We start from the raw sequence: 24,019 nt of genomic DNA, 5'->3' as shown, positions 1-24,019 counted from the left end.
TCAGCCTACTTTATAATCAAAAAAGACATGGAAATCTCACTTTTTACAACATGGGACTTCTAACATTATAGCGAGTTCCAAAACAAGCTCTTGATCTTTGGTACTATTAATGTTTCAGATAGCTGGGAAAGTTAATTTTGTACCGAACTCCACTCGCTCAACTAGAAGCTCAGCTGCAAATATAAACTTTATTTCGAAGCAATGTCATAATTCATCATCCTCATCCAATGGATCCAAAGGATGTCCCATTTGTTTTCACAAGTGTTTAAATTTGGGTTAGATTTGCCTTTTAGACAGCACCTTCCAGAACACGCCAAGTTTCCTTAAATAATGACTTGACGAGGTCAAAAGGTTTCTGTATGCAACACTATGAATAGAGACTAAATGAGAGGTTCCTGATTCACTGTTTGGACTAAAAGAAGACGAAAGCATGACAAACCATAACAAGAGAGACCACAGAATCACCATGACAGAATCATAAACCACAAGGCTTTGAATACTACAGTACAGTAGGTTTTGTTGGTATAAGTCAATATATAGAATAATACGTAAACGATTCAAAAGGATTGCTTTTGGTTTGAACCACCAATAAAAAAACAGTATCAGTATTAAAGTACTTAAACCTCCAGGAGTGTCCTACTGGTTACTTTGGGGATGGAATGAGAAGTTCCCAACCGGATTGTTTGTCCAACAAAAATAAAATGTTGGGGATGGGATGCAGAGAAATGAGAAACAGTGAAACAAAGCTATTTAGCAAAGTATAAATTTGATGCCGAATATTTGAACTATAACAATACAATTATTTGTTATTATTTGTAAGTTGACCCTGAACAGGTAACCTTTACTCAAATTAATTCATACTTATGGTCCATTGTGTGATGAATAAGTACCTGAAAAGGCTTAGGGCCCTATTTTAACGATCTGAAACGCAAGTAGCTTTGTGGGCGGATCTCGGGCGCTGTTGCTATTGCTATACCGGCGGGATAAATGACTCTTGCGCCTGACGCAAATCTAAAATGGGTTGGTCTGAAGTAGCTAGGTGTGGTTTGGGTGTAACGTGCAATAAACCAATCAGAGCGTCATCTCACATTCCCTTTAAGAGCAGGCGGATTGCTATTATGACGGCGGATTTGCCTGGCGCACGCCAGCGGGAGCTGTCCGGGATGCGGCAAAGTAATAAATGCCCGTCTTGAACGGGTGGCGATGTTGCTGCGGCCTCTCTGGTGCATCTCCTCAAGTCTGGAGAGGATTGCTGCAGCCATGAAGCATGGGCCTCCAAACGCACCACCTGCTCCTGTTGTGCCCCCTCCTCCTCCCCCCACTCCATCTCCCTCCACCTGCTCCACCAGGAGCGCATTGCCACTCCCGGACCAGATCCCGCCGGAGTGTCCAATCCCACCGTAGTTCAACATCACGTCTCCTTAAGTCCTCTAATATTTCCTCATTTATGTCATCAACACATCCATGATTCATGGAAATGTTGTGTAAAACACAACAAGCCACAAAGAACGCTGAGACTTTTTGAGGACTGTACTGTAAAATGCCTCCTGACCTATCCAAACACCTGAAGCACATTTTCAGTAATATTTTTCCTTGTAATTATGTATCGTTTGCAAAAATGGGAACGGCTGCGTCCGTGTAGATGAGAGAAGCAAAGAGGATGCGTCTTGTGCACACGCTACATTATGGCCAAGCATGCGCCCCTGAAATAGCATCTGAATAACGTGCCACTGACTTTAGACTAGGTTTTTCCTGGTCAGTGGCGGAATTGTTTTCTGAAACTGCAAAATAGCACTGGGGAACGTTTGCGCCTGAACACGCCTCCTCTTTTCGCTGAACCGCCCCCGGGAGCGCAAATACATTCCCTAATTTACCGACGTGCGTCTGTGGAGGGAAAAGTCTGTGTGTCGGGTGCAAAATAGGAACGATACATACGTCAGTGTACAAAGGCAATTGCGCTGAGTGCAAGATAGGGCCCATAATGTTATTTGCCGTTATGCTGAAATTTAGAACCTTAATAAATATCCACAATAGGTCTTCTTTAAACAGCCACTGGAAACTAAACAGGATTGATCATTTGTCAGTCTATAAATGGACTCACCAGGCAGTGTATTGTGGACAGGTGTGGCAATGTTTATGTCCTGCAGGTGCTCCAGGGTCTCGGTGTGGAAAAGTCGCAGAGTGGAACCAGAGCTGAAGGCGATCCAGATGCCCACCCCAGCCACCACCATGTGGGACACCACCATGCCCTCTTCCTGGTGGGCCTCCAGCTGCCTCTGGATGAGGGAGAGAAGACAGGGTGACCGGACTTAGGCATGAATGTTTTGCACATTTATAATTAATTCAGCCTGAGGGAGGGTGTCAACCACTAAAGTAACATTAACCTTTATTAAAGAGCTCATATTATGCTTTTATTGTGTTATATAGCTTTCTTGTGCATGTTATAGGTTCACAAAGTGAAAAGCCCAAACTCCACCCCAAAAGGACTTACCATCTCCAACAGAAAACACTGTTCACAAACTGCTCCAAACTACTCTATTGTAGTCCAGCCTTTACTTCCGTGACAAACTTGCGTCACTTTGTAACCCACGTTATAATGCTCACCTAGTACTCTTATTTCTGCCCCGAGGATCGAGGAACGAGCATCAAAGAGCTATAGGTGAGGATACACGAGAGAAGCCTTCCCGGAAGCCGTGCTCCGTTGCTAACTCTGCCCATACAGCGGACAAATTCATGGGACGCTTGAGAGGAAAGGACGACTCATACCGCTAAAAACACATTTGCTCGTTTCCTCTCTCATCCCACGATGAGGAAGGGAGGCAATATACGACTCCCAACAAAGATGGAATAGAAGTGAGATACCTCACTCGGTAGCTAAAACGGAGCGCTCAACACACAGGGTGAAAAGAGGAGCTGCAGCAATGTGCAGTAGGACAAATATACTGTATGGCGTTTTTTTTTTAAATTAAACCATGTAAACCTATTCTGGTACAACCTCTAAATACAATTATGAACCTGAAAATGAGCATAATATGAGCACTTTAAGAGTGAGTGTATTCAAAACATCAGCAAGTGAAATCTTCTAAGGACTTTTTAGTGGTAAAATAAGTTTGCAAGTACTAAAAGACATGAGACCTTGGAGAACAGTCTGAGTAAAAAAAAAAAAAAAAAAAAAAAGATCCCCTACCAGAAAAACTGAAAGGCGAGTTAGAACCGTACCTGCATGTAAACGGACCAAAGTGGTATTTGGCACTAAGGTGCGAGATTAGACGTGTGCTCGTGTTTGTAAGTTAGATGAGAAGGAGACCAACGCACAAAATTGAAATTAATCTGCTGTTCAAACTCTTGTGTTGTGTAGCAGGTTGCTGCCTGGCAGTTAGTCAGTGTGACCATCTGCCTATGAGAGAATACTGACGTTAAAAAAAGAATTCCACAGGCTGTTGCACAAACAGCCCTGTATACTGTTGTTGACATTTAAAACCCAAGCCTAACATGACGGTGGCTACAGGGTGAATTTTGACTCTCTTGGGTTGCCTGTGTGTGACTACAAACTAGAGAAAAACTTTGAAATTTATTTTTGAAAAGCAATCAAGCCCCAGAAAGTCTTTCTCAATCTGTTTAGACTACACTCAAACACAGTGCATTGTCTGTGGTTGTAATGTCTGGGACCCTGTGATTATGCTTTGGCATCGAAATGGAATCAAAAGCATCACATTTCTACAATAGGCAACATATGATATGAAACAATGTTTGTTTTCATGGACAAATGCGCCAAAGATGTTTGTTCACGGGTGATTTAAATATTTCAGAATATAATGAGACAGACTGTCAGGTGTAGTCAAAACAGGAAGCACACAGAAGGAAGTATTTACCGATGTTTTAGATCAACTTCATAAATCATTTTTCTTTAACTCTTGGTTTTACTCTTGAACAGATTTCACAAATGTGCTGAGTGTAATTTTGAATTCTCTGTGCATGGAGACCAATACACTGGGCTTTTTTTTCCATCACCACTGGTTACATAATCTCTCCACACATTGTGTTACATGTAGGTGGAGTTATATTTGGCTAAGGAGAGTCCATTCACAAGCGTGTCAGTACACGGTTCTGATAAATGTGTTGATGAAGGAGCATGACATGTAAATGTCCTGCATTTTGTTTTGCACACATTTAACCATGTTCACAATACTGTATCTACCTTTTATTTAAATAAGTATGTACTAAATAATCTACGTCTTTGTTTGTATCCATCCCACCATTTATTCCTCTATGTGTCTGTCTCTCCTGGTCCACTTACAGTTACCACTGTGGACTAACTAAGTCCTCAGTGAGGAAAAGAGAGCGAGACAGGCAGGTGGTTCAACATAATGAGCTTAATGAGGCTAAACAGATTATTAGTGAGTGAATGTCACAGGAAGGTTACTATTCCTGGACCCATGGCAGTTGCTTTCATTCCCCAAACAAGGCCACACACACACGCACACGCACACGCACACGCACACGCACGCACACATTTCAGGATATGGAAAGAAGAAATCGCGGGGAGGGAAATGAGGTTCTTTGTACTTTCAGTAACTGAGTTCACACTGGTTGCTTTTTGGGAAATCTCCTTAACAACAAATTAATCCACACTCAAAATGTACCTCCTTAGGGGCGGTTACACACATGTTGTAGACATGGTATGTTATAGTAGCCTAAACAGTATCAGAGCTAGGTTACGTACCTCAACACAGTGTGTATGGGTGCTGATGATGAAGACCTGTCCACCTGATGAAGCCCAGAGGTGCTCCTCCACAGCCAGCATGGCCTTGACTGGGAGGACTCCCAGTTTCAGCACTTTGGGCTCCTCGTTGCTCCACAAACCATCTGAAACAACAAACGCAACACTGTCACCTTAGTACTCAAGTAAACAAACAAAATACCCTATGAACAAAAAAGCAGTTCACATGCAAACACACAATCCATATATATATTCAGTAAGGATCTGAAATCTGATAAAGTTGCAGCATGGTGAAACATAAGCAACAACAAATTGTACTGTAGTGTACATCTCTTCTATTTGTATTATTGTATTCTCTTTTGCAATGTTAACCTAGCAACTGTTAACGTAAAAGTTCACGCAAAACGGTTTATTCTTTTGTATGAAAGACACAGTCTTTATAAATATCGCCTGACAAGGTAATCTGCATTTATGATTCTGCTAATGCTGGTGGAGTGGCCATTGATGGTTTTCACATCCTTCACAGTGAATATAGATGGACTGTACTGCATTAGTCAGAGCTGATCTCTATCCCACACACACCTCCTACACACTGGGTTCTACATGTGCCTGGGCACCTGCAGTGCCAGCTCTACTGCAATGTAACACCCCATGCAGTACCTTTATAAATATCAACACATTACATTTCTGCAACCATCATATTTACTGGTTTAGATTGCAATAAATGTAGTCATAAAATGAAAGGCTGTTGGACAGAAAAAAAAAGTTATACATTTGATACATTTTTCACACAAATACGGTAGGTAATGTGCATCAGTAAAAATTGCCTTTTTTTTTTTTTTTTTTTTTACTGACATGTACTTTTAAATAAAAGTGCCCTGTGTTGAATACAGACTTCATTTCCTCCAGATACCACATTCCCTTAGCTAATCTAGGCCAGGAAGTGAATGAGGCCTCCCCAATAGTGTTTGTTAAGAAAAGGCACAAAGGCGGCTATTGAAGGCAGAGGTGCCACGCAGGGAGAGATGTTCTTTCAGAGGTACAGTAATGACTGGGGAAGTGAGGGTAATCTCCCACTAAAGGGGCAAGGTGGGATTAGCATTCCAGCAATGCCCTGTGTATATTATTTCAAAAAAAAAAAAAAAAAAAAAAAAAATCACACTGTGTAGGTAGAAAAAAAATGAAACGGAAAAAAGGAAAGGAGTAGTGGAGAAAAGGAAAAAGAAATGACAGGAGTGCCAACCTGCAGTCTTATGTAAGCCTGCCCACTTCTTAAACTGTAGCATTCCTTCACGTCAGTGTCAGCTGCAACAAACCACTCATCGCAGTGTTTGTGTGTGAGCAAACAGTAGCACACAAACCAGACAGTGAACGCTAATTAAACAAGCCAATCATTTTTCTTATTTTGACAAAGCTGCAACCAACAACAAATGATGCACAATACTCCAAGAGAAGAGAACAAAATAGATGATGCAGGATGGCAGAATAGACAAGAACAGAGTTTATGTTCTAAATGTTTGGCTATGACGTGTGACCTTTGCCGAATCACTGCCTCCTTCTGTCTCCATCTCTCATGCGGTCACGAAAGGAAACAACAAGCGTGGCAGAATGAGGATGACTGGCCAGCTTTAGACACACTGCATCTACAGCAGGATGGTATTTCCATGCAGGATAACTCAGCACTGATGGCTTTAAAGCTAAAGCAACATCCCCGTCTGTTCAGTTGTTTTTGATGTCTCGTCACTATTCACTGTGAGGGTCCCCTTGACTCAGATGACAGCTTAACATCAAAGCTTATATGCTGAGCATTTTCCTAGTTCTGCTTGCTTTCTTCCCTGCAATGTAAACCGTAGGTCTACTTTAAATGCTAATGAGCCTTTTCACTGTGATTGTGACTTGAGCAGCATTACAACAGGGATGCCGGGAACAGTTTCCCTACCAAACTATACAGGATGACTCATCATTTTAGCATCAGGCATCATTTTCCAGTGACGGTGACAGAGCTGCTGATGGGAAGAAACCATACAAATCAGACTCAGAGATCTAGGGCTAGGACTTTCTCCTGGGAACATATTTGACACACCAGTGTTGATGAATGATGAGCAGCTACTGAAACTGTTGAAACATTCAGTTACACCAAAGGCCAACACTGGCATACTCTGTGCCAGTGTCTAATAACTGGTGTGTGGAGAATGAAGCGGGGGGGAGGTGACATGTGCATCAAAACAAGGCGCAATGAGTAGCCCTGAACATTCCTGAACGGTTGTATACAGTCTCTCTCTCTGAACTACTTCACTACTGTACTTAAATACTAAAAGGCTGTATCTGTACTCCACTATATATATATATATATATATATATATATATATATATATATATATATATATATATATATATATATATATATATATATATATATATATATATATATATATATATATATATATATATATATATACATACATATACACACACACTTTCTTTAATAAGTAAATAACACAATACTTGTACTTTTACTTTCAGTACTTGAGTAGTACATTTTAAAATAAACTACTTGCAATACTTAAGTACAACAAATTTTGGATACTTTAGTACTTCTACTTAAGTGTGGTGCTTAAAGAGCACTTCAACTTCTACTCAAGACACTTTTTTGATAGAGCACTTGTACTTTTACTCAAGTCTGGGTCTCTCTTTATACATGTCTGTCTCTCGCGCACACAAGGCTAAACCCGTGCTAGACCGTGCAAGTAAAAATCTGTCTGACACGCTTGCGGCCTAGACACAGGTAACAGACCAACTTAACAGAACAACAAAGGGAGAAATTGAGAAAGGACACTTAAAAGTTCTTCCTTGGAGATTAATTTGTTTGAGTCATATTGAGATGAATACGTGTGACTGAGGTTAATAAAACATGCCTCTAGCAATAGTGGCATCACATGATAGTGATACCAATACTTATATTTGGCAGCCAAGAATTACAAGGAGTTTGTGTCCTCAAGTTCTGAAAATATGTACTTATCTTTACCCCCATTATGTGCCACAGAGGAAAAAGAAAACAAAGAAAAACACTGAGACAGAGAAAGGAGGATACTCCGAGACCTCTGTTTACATCACTATGAAAGCCAATAAGAGATGGAACTAAACACAAAATGTGAAAGATCCGCTCCTCCAACGTGTCTGTGCTCGTCTGGGGAAGGAAGACGTTAAATAGGTCACTGCAAACAGATTGGCTTCTCGCAGACAACCGAGCAAACGGAAACAGAACCTCAACATGGAGCAGAGGAGAACCCTTGACCTCGAACAACATAGTGAGCCTCTGACTTACACGCTAACGGTAACCCAGTGATTCAGAGAAAGAAAATAGCAGTTAGAGCGATCAACCACACACACAAAAAAAGAAATCTCAGCATATGTTTCTCCCTGAATAACCCCTTTCATTCAGTGTTGCCAAATGTTTCATCATTGTAACCCATAAAACGTTCTGCCTATAATTCATCAGATATGGTGCTGGTTGTTTTTGGAAAATTAGGTCAGCAGAAATGTGTTAAAAGTTGTTCAATCTAACAAGAAAGTTACCAAGTCAGCAACAGCATATACTGTACATGGCCAGTTATGGTTGAGGGTTACAAAACCAAGGGGCTGGCGCAGACTCAATATTGGAGGTAAACACGGTCAGCCGACACAGTTTTAAAACCAAATCTAATTAACTCAATGAATGCATTTCTGTTTCACACAACAACAGCGATTTAACCTCGTAATTGGCCTAATTATAGCTATTTAAGAGTATCAACAAACATCACATCGGCAGAATTCTGAGACTATATCAGATGAGATACACAAATTGACAAGTCCCTCCCATTCTGAAACACACACCTTGTGATCTGGAGTAGACCGCCACAGAGCCACTGACCAGGCCGACGTACAGACAGTGTTTCTTATAGACCAGGCTGGTGACGGTGGACTTGTCTGGGGTAAAGAAATGCTGCAGACGTACTTTCTTGGACCTCTGGCTGCTCTTATACACAATGATGCTGAACAGGACAGGAGATAAAATTTGAATAATTGATGGTCCATTGAAGTTAGTGGACAAGTACCATAAATACATTGACCACTATGTACTACCAATAAGCTTTGGTGCGAAATGAAAAGTCTAGAAAGACACCCTTGTTCTTTGATCCTGATATTTACCATTAATACATGCATAATTAAAACCTGACATTTATCATTTATGGCTGAATATTTCAAAGACTTATTAAAAAGTAACATATTGCATGGTGCATGGGTACAGCTGACTCAAAAGGCACACTTTGGTAAGTACACTGTGTCGGTACCTGCCCTCCTCCATGCCTAGACAGACACTGGGAGAATCGCTGGCCTTCACTGTGGGGACATGGGTTTTTTCGGGGACATTCTCGCCATTCTCCTGGGGTTGCTCTGAAGGGACGAAGGCCATGCAGAGGATACGGGACTCTACATTGAAACACTCAGTCACCTTAGGGCTGGAGCTCTGCATGGCTACTATGGATATCTGTCCCATCTGGTTGGTGCAACTTGCAACCTGAACAAAGATTAAGATTTTGTTTTAGGGATACATTCATTCATTTATGTAGATGGATTAATTATTCATAAATAAATTATTTAGCCCAGTTAAGACTGAACATCTTAGAAGAGATAGCTAGCACGGAAACCACAGTACAAGTAAAAGAAAGCAAACAGCTGAAGTATTCCTATAAGTATGCATCAAATTCATGTCATAGGAGGCTAAAGGCAAAATCCTATGAGACCAATACTAATCTCCTGAAACATTAAATTATGTTAAATTAACTCAAATCTAACAACTTAAAAAAAAACAAAAAAAATTTTTTTCAGTTCAACATCTTTTATCAATAATTACCTCACAATGAAAATAACCAGCTAGAGTGATGTTTATATTTTCAACAGACTCAATGTTTTTTCCTGATGGTCAAAAACACTGCATCAGCAGTGATTACTATGGTTATGACAGTCATTGTTTATTTTGAGAAAAACTCAAGTAATGAAGCAATAATTTTTAAACCTAGATTGTTTTTCTCAAGGGGACATTAGACATTTAAAATTGAACAGCAAAAACTTACCATCTGCTCAGCTAACACATTATAGTGGAAAACATTTCAGAGTCAGACTCACTGACAGAAAAGTGGTTGAGCTTAAATAATCTTTGCTTCTGAAAATAAAAAAGGACTGCGAGACTATTTGCCAATAAACAGTTGTTAAAGCCACTCAACACATCTCTCTAGCGCGAGACTCGGATTTCAAGGGGTTGAGGCCCATGAATGTATTCCTCTAGAACTACGATTTTAATTCTCGCTCTAGGTGGAAGAAGCCCACATTATTGTAGTTAGCCACTATAACCCTTGGAATAAACTTCTTTTGTGTAATGTTGAAATGTAAGCAGACACGGTGCTTCTTTTCTAAGCAAAGTGGGAAAAATGTCTCACCCAGACACAGCCATGGCCCACGACGGGAGTATCTGCTGTGCTCTCTGTGTTGATGTGGGGCTCTGGATTGTGAACGGCACATTCCACCTGTCACAGAACAGCAAGAAAAAGAAAATAAAAGAGAGAGGGTGATAAAGAAACAAGGTCAGATGAGCATCAAGTCACCATGTAGGAATTCACAGGGTAAATAAACAGGTGTTAATTAGTGTCAAGACAAAAACCTCAAAGATCTCTGAGAGGTTCAGCCTTGAAGTAACCAACCCACACGAGCTAACATGGCCCAGTGCCCTTTGACACCAGTCATTTTATACCTTGGTGGTCAGTGCTGATAGTAGAGGAGCTTCTGCGTTACCAGGGAGAGTGACAATTCTGGTAAACATAAAGTTTGGTAGAAACAGCCCCTACATTACGGTCACATTTCCAGCCTGGTATAAAAACATGGCTCAAATCATCTGCAAAACAACTTTACACAGACCAACAGACTACTACTATGTTGGATATAACAACTGACAGTTTTTAAAACCAATGGCCAGTACGGGGATCGAACCCGCGACCTTGGCGTTATTAGCACCACGCTCTAACCAACTGAGCTAACCGGCCTGGCACGCACATTTGAGAGCTACTTTTTCACCCAGTTGGTATGTCATGGCCAGTTACACAGTGAAATCAGACTCCAATGCATTCAAATTGTGTCACGTAATGGTGCCCAGGCCAAAATAAATAAATGAACATAAATAAACATGAACATCTGTAACAGTTTACTCCAATTTGTCTGGAGACACAAACACACTCACACACAGTTCATTCAAGATAACATTTATACCGATAACCTTCTCTTCCCCACATTAAAAGGTCTGTTTGCTGTTGGTATACAGCTGCTGAATACCAACTAACTAAGACACCTCCTCCTCCAAATACAAAAAGGCTATATGGAGACAAAGCCAAAGCAGCCATGCCTCCTCAACAACTGTGATATTTAAAATGGAATACCATGCCACATGTTAGGTCATTGTGCCAGCATTAAATGTCAAAGTCAGTAATCTATATGGTATACGGCTGATTCTGATAGCTGGCTACACATCAGTGCTATAATGTCAGCTTTAGCCCATACGAGGGTCAAACCAGCAACTGTGGCATTCTTAGCACCACACACTAAACAACTGAGCTAACCTATCAACATGTACAGATTGAGCTACAGAACGTTTTTGACCTGATATGAGAGTAAGTGCTGTATGACAAACAGCAGACAGCGTGACTTTTGACACACACACACACACACACACACACACACACACACACACACACACACACACACACACACACACACACACACACACACACACACACACACACACACACACACACACACACACACACACACACACACACACACACACACACACACACACACACACACACACACACACACACACACACACTCTCACCTTGAACTCCTGTAGTTTTGACATGACCACAGGCATTTGTCGAAGCAAGAGAGGGTGTTTCTGCTTTTTGATCTGATTCCCATCATCCTCTGCAAAGAACCAACCCTGCAGGTTGTCCTCCTCTGATTTCAAACACAAACACACAGACACCCAAATAGCACTTGATTCAATAACGTACATATGCAGTTAGTGTTTTTTAACGACAAGCAATCTGTCTTCAGAATAAAAGACTCCAGAAGTCGCATTGTAAAACATGCAATTATTTTTAAACATATTTTGGTACAGCTTTCATTTTCTCATTAGATGTGGTCATAATATGTAGATAGCCTAACAACTACTAGTCAATAATGTAGTAACAGTAGTAATTTGGATAATCATAGGCATGTATTGGATTAAAGAGATAGATATGCCAATAAGTCAATAAAATAAACCATCATACTGTATAAATGAGTGGATAAACAATTCAAATCCGAAAAAAAACAATGGGCAGCTGAGACAGAGGCAGTGTACTGTACCTAGAGCCAGCTTGGCCATCTGCAAGTTACTAATCCATGACTGTTTGATGGCTGGGCTGAGAGTATTGAACACTGCACTGAAGTAAGTAGGTTTACCCGACCTGCCAATAGAGAGGACAAAACACTAATGATTAGAAATTCCAAACTTTAATATCGTTACATCTATATCACAAATATATGACCAATGCATTACAGGAGATATTTTGTGACAAACATTGTTTAGTGCCTCACCCTTTCTCAATGCCCTCCTAGATTTATGTTACATATCACACACACACACACACACACACACACACACACACACACACACACACCTTTTAAAGACCTTTAACATCAACACACTGGACAGGAAGATAATTTTATCATTTCTATTCATAACAAATAAAATCTGTATGGGGCTGCAATTTCCAGCTAGTGTACTATAGATTAAAATATGCATTTTGAGGTTAAGAAAAGTTTTTTTAATACATAAATTATTTATTAATTAGACATAAGTCATCACATAGAGCTTTAAAAAAGTAGTTTCATGAACCAGACAGTGTTTGTGAACCAAACATGAGAGTTGCTTTAACAAGATTGTACTGAATGATTACTGTAATGTACGGTGAGATGTGTCAACACTTTGGCAACCATATGAATTTGCATTAACATTTCTCTACACAGTCATGTTAATGTTGGAATATTCTTGCATACACACCAGTCCACTGCTTAGCATCTTTTAAAGTAAAATCCCCAAAATAATTTCATAAAAAGAGCTCTGCCTGGGTTGAATCCCAGCCGAGGGGGCACATGAGTCTGCCCAGTCAATGCTAACTGACTTGACAGATCGTGACAGAAATGCAGTAGAGGTCTATGTCAATTATTGCTTCTATCAGCAGCACATGTATACTGTGTGTGTGTGTGTGTGTGTGTGTTTGTGTGTGTCCTCCTGTCACTGGCTGATGGTGAGACGTGTTGTGTGTTTTGAGATTGAGGGATCAAGGGAGGAATGAGAGAGGCACAGCTGTGATTCCAAACATACCCGTGGATAATCTCACCAGCTAAGAGCAGCAGGGATGTGTGAGAGAGAGAGAGAGAGAGAGAGAGAGAGAGGGAGAGAGAGAGAGAGATTAGACCCTTTTTGGGGTGGCTCAAGCCCCCTTAAATTTCACCTAAGCCCCCTTAAAAATTATAATACTAAAAACCAAATAATTTTAGAGTTTGCAAACGTGTCTGTTAGTGTCAGAGGGCAAACAATTACAGCTTCAAAGAAACAGGTTTAATATCCTGTGTCACTGTCGCCAATGCTATGCACCTGGAAAGTCGAGGAAAGTTTCATTTTTTATTTATTGTTTACACCTCATTATCATTTAATTTGATTGTGCTAGTCCATAAAGAGACTTTTGTAGTTTTTTCATACATTCAATATTTTGCATTTATCCTCTGTTATAATAATAAATACATATATTCATTGTCATCCAGTGAAATTACTGATTTAGCAGGGGGGGGATTGACACTTTTGCAAGGCACTGGACAGACAGACAGACAGACAGACAGACAGACAGACAGACAGATAGACAGATAGACAGATAGACAGATAGATGCACCCTTGGGGGACCACGTGCAGACCATAATAATGGGTAACACACTTTGTGTGACATAAGCATTTGTGTTCAGCAACAGCTGCAGCACTGGGTAGTCTTTGGTTGCAAACACTGATGTACATTTCCTCCCCTGAGATCCATGCCTCAGATTAGAGCTGGTGGAGAAACTTGTTTATCCAAATATCCAAATGTGCTCTAATACTCTCTCTTAAAGCTATAGGCACACAGAGTGGCTGGGAGGACTGAAGGAGAAAGCAAGATAAAGGGGGATAAAGACAAACCAAGGATAAACAAGACAAGGGTGGTTTGGGCGAGGACTGAGACTGTGAAAATGTTGTATGTGCTGTCTGTATGAAAGACCAATTAAACCAAAAGAACTGTGTGTGTATATACATTGTGTGTGTGTGTGTGTGTGTGTGTGTGTGTGTGTGTGTGTGTGTGTGTGTGTAAAACACAAACTTGTCATGTTTGCCAGGCAGCTGGAGTTGGATCCTACACCGGTCAGCTGCCCTGATCTCCTCCTCCTTCTTCAGTATCAGCCTCTGGAGACCTGATACCCAATCATGGGCCACTGTGGGGTTTACATTCTGTACACAAGGAAATTTGAGTGATAGATAGAAAAAGGAGGGAAAGAGAAGTAGGAAGAGGGTGATGAAATGAAAGGGAAAAAATAATTGAGTGGGAAAGAAATGAAGGTTTAGGGATGGGCGCTACAATGGGAATAGGAATAAAATAAATGTACTTCAGAGCATTTGAACATCGATAAACCACATTTATTTAAAGAAAATTCATTAATTTGAGTGACACAAAAAAATAAAAATCTATCACTGTAATCAGGGGTTAAAGTGGGCAAGGACCACCAGGGTATTAGCTGACTCAGTCCCGGGGTGCAAAGAGCCAAACACGGAAAGAAAACCATCTTGGTAATATATTCCCTGTTGTAAAACGGTGTCAAAACAGAATGAAACTTAATGACAACAGTTATAAACATTCATAAAGACTATATAATGTTCATAACATGTGCCAGGTCCTGGTTATGATGGTGTCATGTCAGTCTTATGCACACCCTTTCAAGAAAGGTGTCACCTGAATACACTCAGTATTATTTAGGATATGAAATTTAGTGTTGAGGAAAATGCTTGGCAGTGTACAGCTCAAACATCTCAGTCCCGCTCCTTTCTTTCCTGTCCCATCAATCTTTCCATCCCTCCCTCCTTCTCTGGGACACATGTCTCTCTGTTACTCTGCCACACACAGCACACACACACACACACACACACACACACAGCAACACACACACACACACACAGCAACACACACACACACAGCAACACACACACGCAAACTAAACCTCCATCTCAACAGCACAGGCAAGCTTGTGTGTATGTGGCCACATGATATGACAGGCTTGAATGGTGCAAATCAAGACTTAAGAGACTCCTCGTCTCCCAGAGACAAACTGCCCACACTGGCACATTCCACAGCTTAAACATTATATGCCTTCATAACAGCCCAGCCCTAATGGACATCTGAGGGGAAATGAGATGAATGGGATTTTAAAAGTCCTGAGGTACACTGGAGGAACATTTGTCTATGTCAACTTTTGGCAAGCTTCCAAGAATATTAATAGACAGTAAAAATATTCCATATTATATGCACTTTAATCAAACTTCCCCCAAGGGACAATGAAGACTAGAAATGGATTGAGTTCAACTGACGCAACTTTAACTCAGTGCTTGTGTTTAGCGCAGCCATACAGTACCTGGTAGTTGCCTTTGAGGCTGCTGATCATGCTGGAGATCTGGTTGACCAGGCTGAAGTCATGGATTAGGTTCTGAAGATCTTGGTACAACTGACCAGGGCCCATGTACAGCTTGTCTACGCAGAAACAGACAAAAGAAAAAAATATAAAAAACAAAAAGTACAGATGTATTGTTTTTGTTACAAAGCTTTAATCGATTGGTATTAAAAAAAGGTGAGTATTAGCAGATAGCGGTGACTACAATCCTACATAGAGAGCAGTGTCCTCATCTGAGCTTGAAAGAATAAAAGCATACAAAACTCAAAAAGGTAGCAAGTCAATTTAGCTGAGACCTTAAAAGCTGCAACTATCCCCTTACAGAAAGTTGGATACACAAGCAGAAAGAGTGAGGCCAGTCTGATGAGAGAAGCCGTTCAAATTGGACTAACGAAGACAAAAATCAATAAAGGCCAATCAGTCAGTTTCCCACAGGGAGCGGTGACAGCTCTGCAAACTTGGCAGTGATTCTCACCAGTGTGCTCACTTATTCACAAGAACACTATGTTAGCTTTCAGAGGCCACACAAATATTGCGTTTGTGTTAGCATATATCACCCTTTATGTTCCTTATTTGTGTACCAGCTGTATGTATATGCATGCTGCAATAGGTATGCTGTAGGTATTTGCCTTTCATCATTTTTGCACTTGTGCTTAAAATAGCAAAGGATCCTATGTGATGAGATGGGAGCGGTTACTGTGCCATTGTTCTGTATCCAAAAGGTGCTTACACAAAACACTGCTGCACAGAACAACCACATAGCTCATCAAAGGTCTGACTGACTCACACACACATACATAAGATCATGAAGAAAATCACGAAGAGTAGCTTGTACAGAGCACAGAGGGGATGCCTGTCAGTTGGCCAAAACGGTCAACAGGAAAGTTATCGAGGTCATTCAATCAAATGGCCCAATTAACAAGAACAGGGCTCTTTCAAATTGAAACCTAACTGCAAACATTTTAGTGCACACAACAATAACCGCTGAGAGTGTGGATCGGTGAACAAACGGTGAACAAATGGTTAAACCACATCAGAGTCTTTGGCACCAAAAGTACTTTGTTTGCTTCTGCCATTCTACATTTTCTTCTCGCTTTCCTTCTTCCTCTTCCTCTTCTTCTTCTTCCACAATAGTCACTGAGTCTGCCTGGCGCTCCAACTCCATGGCAACCCAGTCCAGTCCTCTCCTGAAGGTCTCGCTGACTGGGCATTCGGGGGACACTTTATCCCCGTTTGTGCATCGCCAAAATCTGCATTTGTAGGTGGTCTCTGGGAGAATTATTCTAAAATGTCTCAGAGTTTGTACACAAGAGGCTGCTCACAGACACAGAAATTCTTTGTTGTCCTTACACATGCATGAGCATCCTAACACACAAAAGCACACACCGAACACAGCAGGCCTACAGCAGTGTATATGGGTTTAGGATTTCATTGATCTTTTCATGGTCAACGACCTCTTATTGTATTTCATTCATGTCAGTGGTTCAAATCCTAGCCACCCGCCAAATGAGAAATGGATTGTTGGAGTGTGTTGTGCACTTTTGTTACCATGTTTTATTTTCCAATTCAACTCTTTGCCTTCTCTAATGGAGCTGTGTGCAATGTTCATGGCTCATCTGTCTCAGCAAAGGCTGAGACACAGGGGGTTGAATTCAGGTCAGGGCAGAAATGCTGAATAAACCTGTCATGCTTGCTTTATTGTATGTCATGCTTGGAGCAACTTCATTTATAGCCAGTATCATATGATGGAGTACTATCTCAAGACTCTACTTCTCTAGACTCTACTTAATATCACTTCATATTGGCATTGTTTAATAACATAGAACAAGTGATTGAACTTCATATTTTCAATATCCCTGTACATTATATGGGTTTAAATCTAACAGGCATGTAGTTTTAAACTTAAATTCTTTATTCTACTCTCCGTTAACATAAAGCCCTGTGATCTGTGTATGATGGGGGTCTGTGGTATATTTCCTCTCTTTTTTTTTTACCATCTTTTGCAAAACATTATCCACATTTAATTGCAAATAAGATGCAACTGAATTGACCATTTCCCACGGACAGAACGGGGCCTGTGTAACTCATTTCGACCTGAGTCCAACTTCCTTCCTGAATGGCAGCATCATAGAAAACACACCATTCATCCCAGCAATTACACACTTCCTAAAAACAAACAATATATCTACAAATGACATACTGACTATAAGCAGCAGGGACATGTAACTTAAAATGAACAGGCTGCATGGTGGTCTGATTGCTATGCAGTGTAGAGAAGAACTGAACTATGCAGAGAGACTTGAAAAGAGGTGACATCATACGCTGGACAGTCTCTTCATTGTCTTCTAGCAGGCTGGTCACCGAGCTGCTTTTGGCTGCACACAGTTGACTGAGAAACAATTGTTTCCACTTGTTAAAAGTTCTTGGACAATGCACACATTTGTGTGCGCACGCACATTCCGAAAGGATGGGAAATAACTAAACCAAAAAGTGAAGGAACTGAGTGAAGGTATGCAAGTTATTATTATTGTTATTGTATTATTTCGTCCTGTCAAGGGAATTAAAAGTTATATGCAATGACACTTTTTTAAAGCACTGTGGTTAAGTCATATAATCTCAAAAGCAACTTCTAAACGCTATTTGTAAGAAGAACAAAACAATTTATTTGACACCCATGCGGTCTTCCTCAGGCCTAAAAAGGAGTATGCACACTGTATCATTCCATCGGGTTAAGATGAGGCTGTGAACCTGTCTGTCAGTTGCAGCCCTAGGAAACCCCTACAGTCAAACCAGATGATACTCAGGTCTGTCTTTGCCATCTGCCATCAGTAAAGGGAAAAGGGCATAAAAGGCAAATACAAGAGGGGTGAAATAGTTTAAGAGTATGAAACATTGCAGGTGGACTGCATGCTACAACACAAAAAACATTACAGGATTTATAAAAAAGATAAATGTGACACTGCAAAAGACTTAACATTATTTAACAGTTTGGCAGATGTTAGATTAGAGGGAAGTAGAAGAGATTGATGGCGAGGCAGAAACTGAGCTACAGAGTGCCGTGTGTTTCTTTAGTGGAAGTGATGCCAGCCCACTAGTGTTGGCAACTGACAGAGTGAGCCTTTGACCCCAGCTTGAATACATACAACCTTTGATAGACAGGGGATAACACACACACACACACACACACACACACACACACACACACACACACACACACACACGATCTGGGCCTTTTAAAGAGGCTGAGCTGCTGCCTGTGACAGGGGAGAAGCCAGTGGAAAGACTGAAATCATTGGATTCGGCAGCCAGCAGACCAGAGGATTACGGAAGGAAAAAAATACACACTCAGGGGCTGGACGGTTTGAGCAGGACTGACACAATTTTAGAAATGTCTGTGAATGTCCAGCAAGAAACAACTATTTATTCTATGTATTAATAAGGTAGTTTATTAAAATCGTGAAACTCAATTCTTACAGTTTTTGGAATGCTAGTCCTGGAGAGAGCCATACTTTAAACCACTAGACACACTCTAATCTCTGGTTTATATAGAATCCAGCACAAGCATAGATATATTTACCTTTAAACACTTTATTAACTAGTCATCACGCACAAGTAGTTAACGGACCAGCAGGTGTTGGCTCCTATATCCCAGAGTCTCAAATCCCCATGGCCTACTACTTAACAACTCAGCTAATTGAACTCCCGCACCTTTTATTCCAGACCTTTTGTGACAGAGAGAGAAACAGCACCATAGACAGACAAGACTGCTGCTCCAAAATAACTGAATGTGACACTGTGGTTCATACTTGGCTTAGCGTTGATGACCACCTTCTCCCCAGAATGAGATGCTGGGTAGCGGCTGTTGTCGGCCACGTCCTCGCTGGATCCAAACTCTAGCACTTCCACAAAGCTCAAAGGCACGCTCCACTTCAGAAGGAACTTTTGGTCGGGTAGGGCATTGCCACTGCCACTCCCACTGCCATCCTGACACCTGGACAGAGCAGGAAGAGGTGGAGGGTCATGTGGCAAACTGGCTCTGGTTCAAATTGTTCTTAACACCTTGTTTGTGGAGAACACATTCCTATTCTACACTGTGTGAGGAGGAAATATGAGTGCAAGGAAAGGTTATGGTAAGGAAAAAGGAAACAAATCAGCTCAGTGGAGGAGGCCTATGGATGCCATGTTTGAAAGATAAGAGGAGGTAATTGTCACTCATCTAGAAAATCCCTTTTTTTTTTTTTTAAGTAAGTGCATGTTTCCCAGAGGCAGTATATGGTGACTAACATGTTACAATTACAGGACAGAAGCTAAAAAGTGCAGTAGCGGGGCTCTCCTTCACTCTTGGCTAAAATACAAGCCACAGTGGGTACAAATGGTTCCCAAACCTACAGACTCAGTGGTCAAACGTCAGCCCAAGGACACCACTCACATACAGTGCTTATCATATTTCTCTACACTTGAGAATTTCATTCTAGTTTAGTTCATTTTAAGAAAAAATCTTTACTGTCAGGAAATCCTAGTTACATTAAACATTCCCTTACAGTAGGCAAAGTGAACTATACCAACAACAAAAACACACACACAAAAACTTTGTTTCTAAATTTGTAAAAAGTAAAGAGATTACAGGATATTGCAACCAAGGAAAGGAGAAGGTGCAAATTAAGGGAGAGATTAAGAACCGGTCTGGTTTGCGGTCACTCTTACCGGATATTGGGCGTGGCACACATGAGAACATCATTGAGCAGGAAGAGGCGTCGCTCCTTGGTTTTGATGATTTCACCACGCTCATTGTAGACCGTCTCAACCATGTCGTCTGAGCGGATCAGGTAGCGGCTGCCATTACTCAGAAGCTAAGGGATAGTGACGATAAGTTAAGAGTGATAATATGCGAAGATGCAGTAGGAGTTTGGATCTCTGATTAAAGTACTTAGCTTACAACACCAAGCCCAGAGAAGAAACGCAGACCAAACAGAGATCTCACTAGGCTTTGTCGGTGTACACAAGAAAACAATCCTGATGCATTTCAGCCTATGTTTTTTTTTTTAAACTCTGGGTATCAAGGGTGTCCTGGAACATGCAACTCCCAAAATTCAGTCTGGCAAGAAACCTTTGTCATATCATCTCGTTTTCTTTTCTTCCCCCAAGTTTCCTGTCATTCTCTACCGTGAAACCATCCACTTTGGGCAACAGCATATAATAGAGGACTATTAACAGCGACTCTGCAATTAAAGGCCATGGAGAACAAAACACCTCTGCCCCATGTTAGACATCCTGTAAACACATGTTTCTACACAGATGCCCGAGTGGGTGGCTGACAAATAATTAAGGGAAAGCTGGTATTGTGTGCATATGTGCGAAGCCATGCGCTAAAAATATGCTATTCAGGCAAGAGAATACTTGAGAAAATGCGAAGCTCAAGTGCATGATGGCTGCCCACATTGGGACAGAGAGAAATGCCACAGCATATGTTAAAAGAATCAAACATGAGCCAAAAAATGTGCACACTGACTGAGAAATGAGTGCATCAACTCCAACCACTTTCTCAATCAGCATATTAAAACAAAAACCTCATGTATCAAGAAGGCAGACTCCACCAAGCTACCGCATCATACTGTATGATTCAAACTACAAACATGCATGCCAGGGCACACACGCTGAGCAGTGGGCAGACCTTGTTGAGGTAGCGTTCGTTCATGGCCTTTGCAATGTGACGGATCTCGCAGCACTGGTCGGCTTCCCTCTTCTTTTCGTTGAGCTTCTCTGCCAGTGTCTCCAGTTCGGTCAGGGCCATCTGTAGGGGCAGACGGTCTGCATGACCCACTGGTGTGTTCTTCAGCATGTCCTGATGAGGATGCACAGAGAAGTCATACATTAGTCAGTGGTTGATGAGCCACACCGAGGACCAATCTCCCAGTGCCTGTTAACAGTTTCATTCATGGACAATCTGCATTATCACATCCAACAGCATTTGATGTAAGCAATGAGTGCTTTATAGCACACATCCTCGTGAATGATAGAGTTTTAATAATAGAACCATGCAGTCAATAAACTGCTGTTAAACACGTTCATACTTAAAAGAAAAGGGGGGATGTTATCCGCAAGAGGCACAGCAAAAATAAAATATGCCAGGTCAGGATTAAAAAGAGATCTGAGGAAACAATCCCCCCCCGCAGAGCATTTCCCTCGCCTCCCCTTGAAGTTGAAAAACAAAATGCCTTGATTTATGTGTATGGCACTCCCTCTGCTGGTGAATGTATATACCGCACTGTCTTCTGCAGACTGCAGTTCACTGTGAAGAAGATGAAAATAAATCATCATACCTGAAGGAGCAGAATGAACTGTGGGAATCTCTGGATAGGTTTCATCATCAGGCCATACAAAGTCATTCGGTCACTGCTGGTCTCCTGGCGATGCTGTAGGTGAGATGACGGGTAACTGCAGTGTAGTTAGGAACCAGTCTTTAGACTTTAAAAGGGTGCAAGTGATAGAGGAATAGGACTAAAAAGCATGCTAGCCGTAGCCAGGTACAGAGTTGTGTTTACCAGGCTAATTCATATACTTTTGAGTAGATGTGTTTTGCATTTTTGTAAGGAAATAATCTGTCTTATATTTAATGTAATTAGCTTTCTTTAAGCGAACAACAAGAATTTTATTTAATAAATGGTTAAAACAGTAACAGTAATCCTTTTCTGTTGAAATGCACAACAATACAAATCATGTAACAAAAGTAAATGCAAAGAAAACATTAGATCCCTATGCAAGAACAATATTTAGGACACAGTTTACACACTGCACTGTAGTTCTAGTATTAGTTTAACATGTTTTTTGCGTTTTTCTCAAACCTTGAGGAATTCCAGGAAGCCAGGTTTGGAGGCGCATGTCTTCCTTACCACTGCCATTGCAGTGCTGAAGTTGTTCACATACTCACTGTAGGCATCCAGCACCATGGACTTTGAGAACTGTTGAGAAACACAGAGGTCCAAACACATTAACCACTTGCAGTAACATATTGTAACAGTTTTACAAGACACCAAGAAAAGATATCCTGCAGATAGTGGCATCGGATCAGAAAATCCTTATGTGTTGTTCGGCGTGCAGAGACAAGCCAAGTATTTCGTTTTTTAATTTGGAGGACTTATTGAAAGTAGCACAGCTGTCGTATCCTAATAGTTAAATTTACTCAAACAAAAACGTGTAGAGATTTCAGGTTGTTTTTTTTTCTCCAACTACAAGGAACTTTAATTTTGTGTCGATTTTGGCGGCTCCTGTGGACAAAAGCGGTAGTGTTTTCATCACTTTATTATGATCTTGCTAGTGTATGCTTTTGGAAACAAGTGAAAGAAAGATGCAACTTATTTTTAATACTATTTGCCTTTTTTTAAATATTGATGCCTGCAGGATGCTTAGCTATGAGGTAACATATCTATTTTTGGCTATGTAAGATTAATAACTAAATATGACAATGGTGAAACTAACTAACTCAATGCATAATATTAAAAACATAAAAAGCCAAAATGGCCTTTTCCTCTTATGATCTCCCAAATATTTGCTGAATAAGATCCAGCTAAGCGTCTAAGGACGTCTAACAATTAACTGCTGTTCTTGTTAATAGCCATAATACAACTCTAACACTACCATCAAGTTAATACTAAGAAAGTAATGATGCTAAACCTGCAGTGCTACTTCGGGGTGTTAATGAAGCAAAGTAGGGATGTCGGGCACATCCTCCCCTACTTCCAAGGTGCATGGAGAACGGGAGAACAAGAGGTGAAAACTCCAGCCACACTTAGTAGAGAACAACTTTATTGTCAGAGCAATGGGTTTACGCTTGTTCACTGCAACCCCACTGCAAGCCAAGAAGTGTGTTCAGATTACAACTTTAACCTAGTTTTAAATATGTTACTCCATACGCGACTCTACAAGGAGTCTAAATTTCTCCTAAATTCTCAATAAAAATAACGAATCACAAGTTCTTATTGTATTTTGCCATTTTTATTTAACAGAGTTTACATATTGCTTAACAAAGCAAACAGTGAGGTCACATCAAGCCTTCACTCTACAGAAGAATTTGCAAAAACATTCTTCTTCTTGACATCATCCACATCAACAGTCCAATGGCAATTGCAGCTCCATCATTTAATGAAATGGAGGCTGCAGTTGGCAATACAATTGGCAAAAAATCAGTATCTGCATTGTCATCATTGGAAGCAGCAGGTGAATCTTCTTTAGTGGGAGTAGCAGTGTCTTTTACTCCACCATGAAGGTAAGTGCCTGCGGGAGGTGCTGTTGCATATTCATGGCTGGAAATCTCGAGGTCTGAATGTCCATCACTGGAACTCTTGGGGAGCGAATGTTCTTCACTGACTCGAGCAATGGTTGATTCACTCTCCAAGCCAGTGGGGGATGAAACTTCTCTCTTTAAGTCAGTCTTGATAGGGTCAGTCCCATAACTGGGGCTATCGGTGCCTGAGACTTCATCGC

At 40.9% G+C, this 24,019-nt stretch overlaps 1 protein-coding gene and 1 non-coding gene across 4 annotated transcripts in view; both read right to left on the bottom strand.

Annotated features, from left to right (window-relative positions):
* Nucleotides 1-24,019, bottom strand: part of arhgef10 (Rho guanine nucleotide exchange factor (GEF) 10) — a 58,235-nt gene that overhangs the window by 9,924 nt on the left and 24,292 nt on the right. For all 3 annotated transcript variants that reach the window (XM_028565156.1, XM_028565159.1, XM_028565157.1), the window contains 14 exons: nucleotides 22,381-22,497; nucleotides 21,859-21,951; nucleotides 21,210-21,380; nucleotides 20,243-20,388; nucleotides 19,345-19,529; nucleotides 15,503-15,618; nucleotides 14,200-14,327; nucleotides 12,158-12,258; nucleotides 11,643-11,764; nucleotides 10,198-10,284; nucleotides 9,052-9,278; nucleotides 8,594-8,751; nucleotides 4,724-4,866; nucleotides 2,102-2,276 (listed from right to left, as the gene is read on the bottom strand). In XM_028565156.1, coding sequence (XP_028420957.1) covers nucleotides 2,102-2,276; nucleotides 4,724-4,866; nucleotides 8,594-8,751; nucleotides 9,052-9,278; nucleotides 10,198-10,284; nucleotides 11,643-11,764; nucleotides 12,158-12,258; nucleotides 14,200-14,327; nucleotides 15,503-15,618; nucleotides 19,345-19,529; nucleotides 20,243-20,388; nucleotides 21,210-21,380; nucleotides 21,859-21,951; nucleotides 22,381-22,497 — 1,969 coding nt within the window. The remainder of the gene's footprint in view (nucleotides 1-2,101; nucleotides 2,277-4,723; nucleotides 4,867-8,593; nucleotides 8,752-9,051; nucleotides 9,279-10,197; nucleotides 10,285-11,642; nucleotides 11,765-12,157; nucleotides 12,259-14,199; nucleotides 14,328-15,502; nucleotides 15,619-19,344; nucleotides 19,530-20,242; nucleotides 20,389-21,209; nucleotides 21,381-21,858; nucleotides 21,952-22,380; nucleotides 22,498-24,019) is intronic.
* On the bottom strand, nucleotides 10,724-10,797 carry trnai-aau (transfer RNA isoleucine (anticodon AAU)). The gene has a single exon. It is a non-coding gene; the product is annotated as a tRNA-Ile (tRNA).

This window comes from Perca flavescens, chromosome 20 (assembly GCF_004354835.1).
Source record: "Perca flavescens isolate YP-PL-M2 chromosome 20, PFLA_1.0, whole genome shotgun sequence".
NCBI lineage: Eukaryota > Metazoa > Chordata > Actinopteri > Perciformes > Percidae > Perca > Perca flavescens.
Note: the sequence above shows the minus strand (reverse complement) of the source record. Positions and strands in the feature narration are given on the sequence as shown.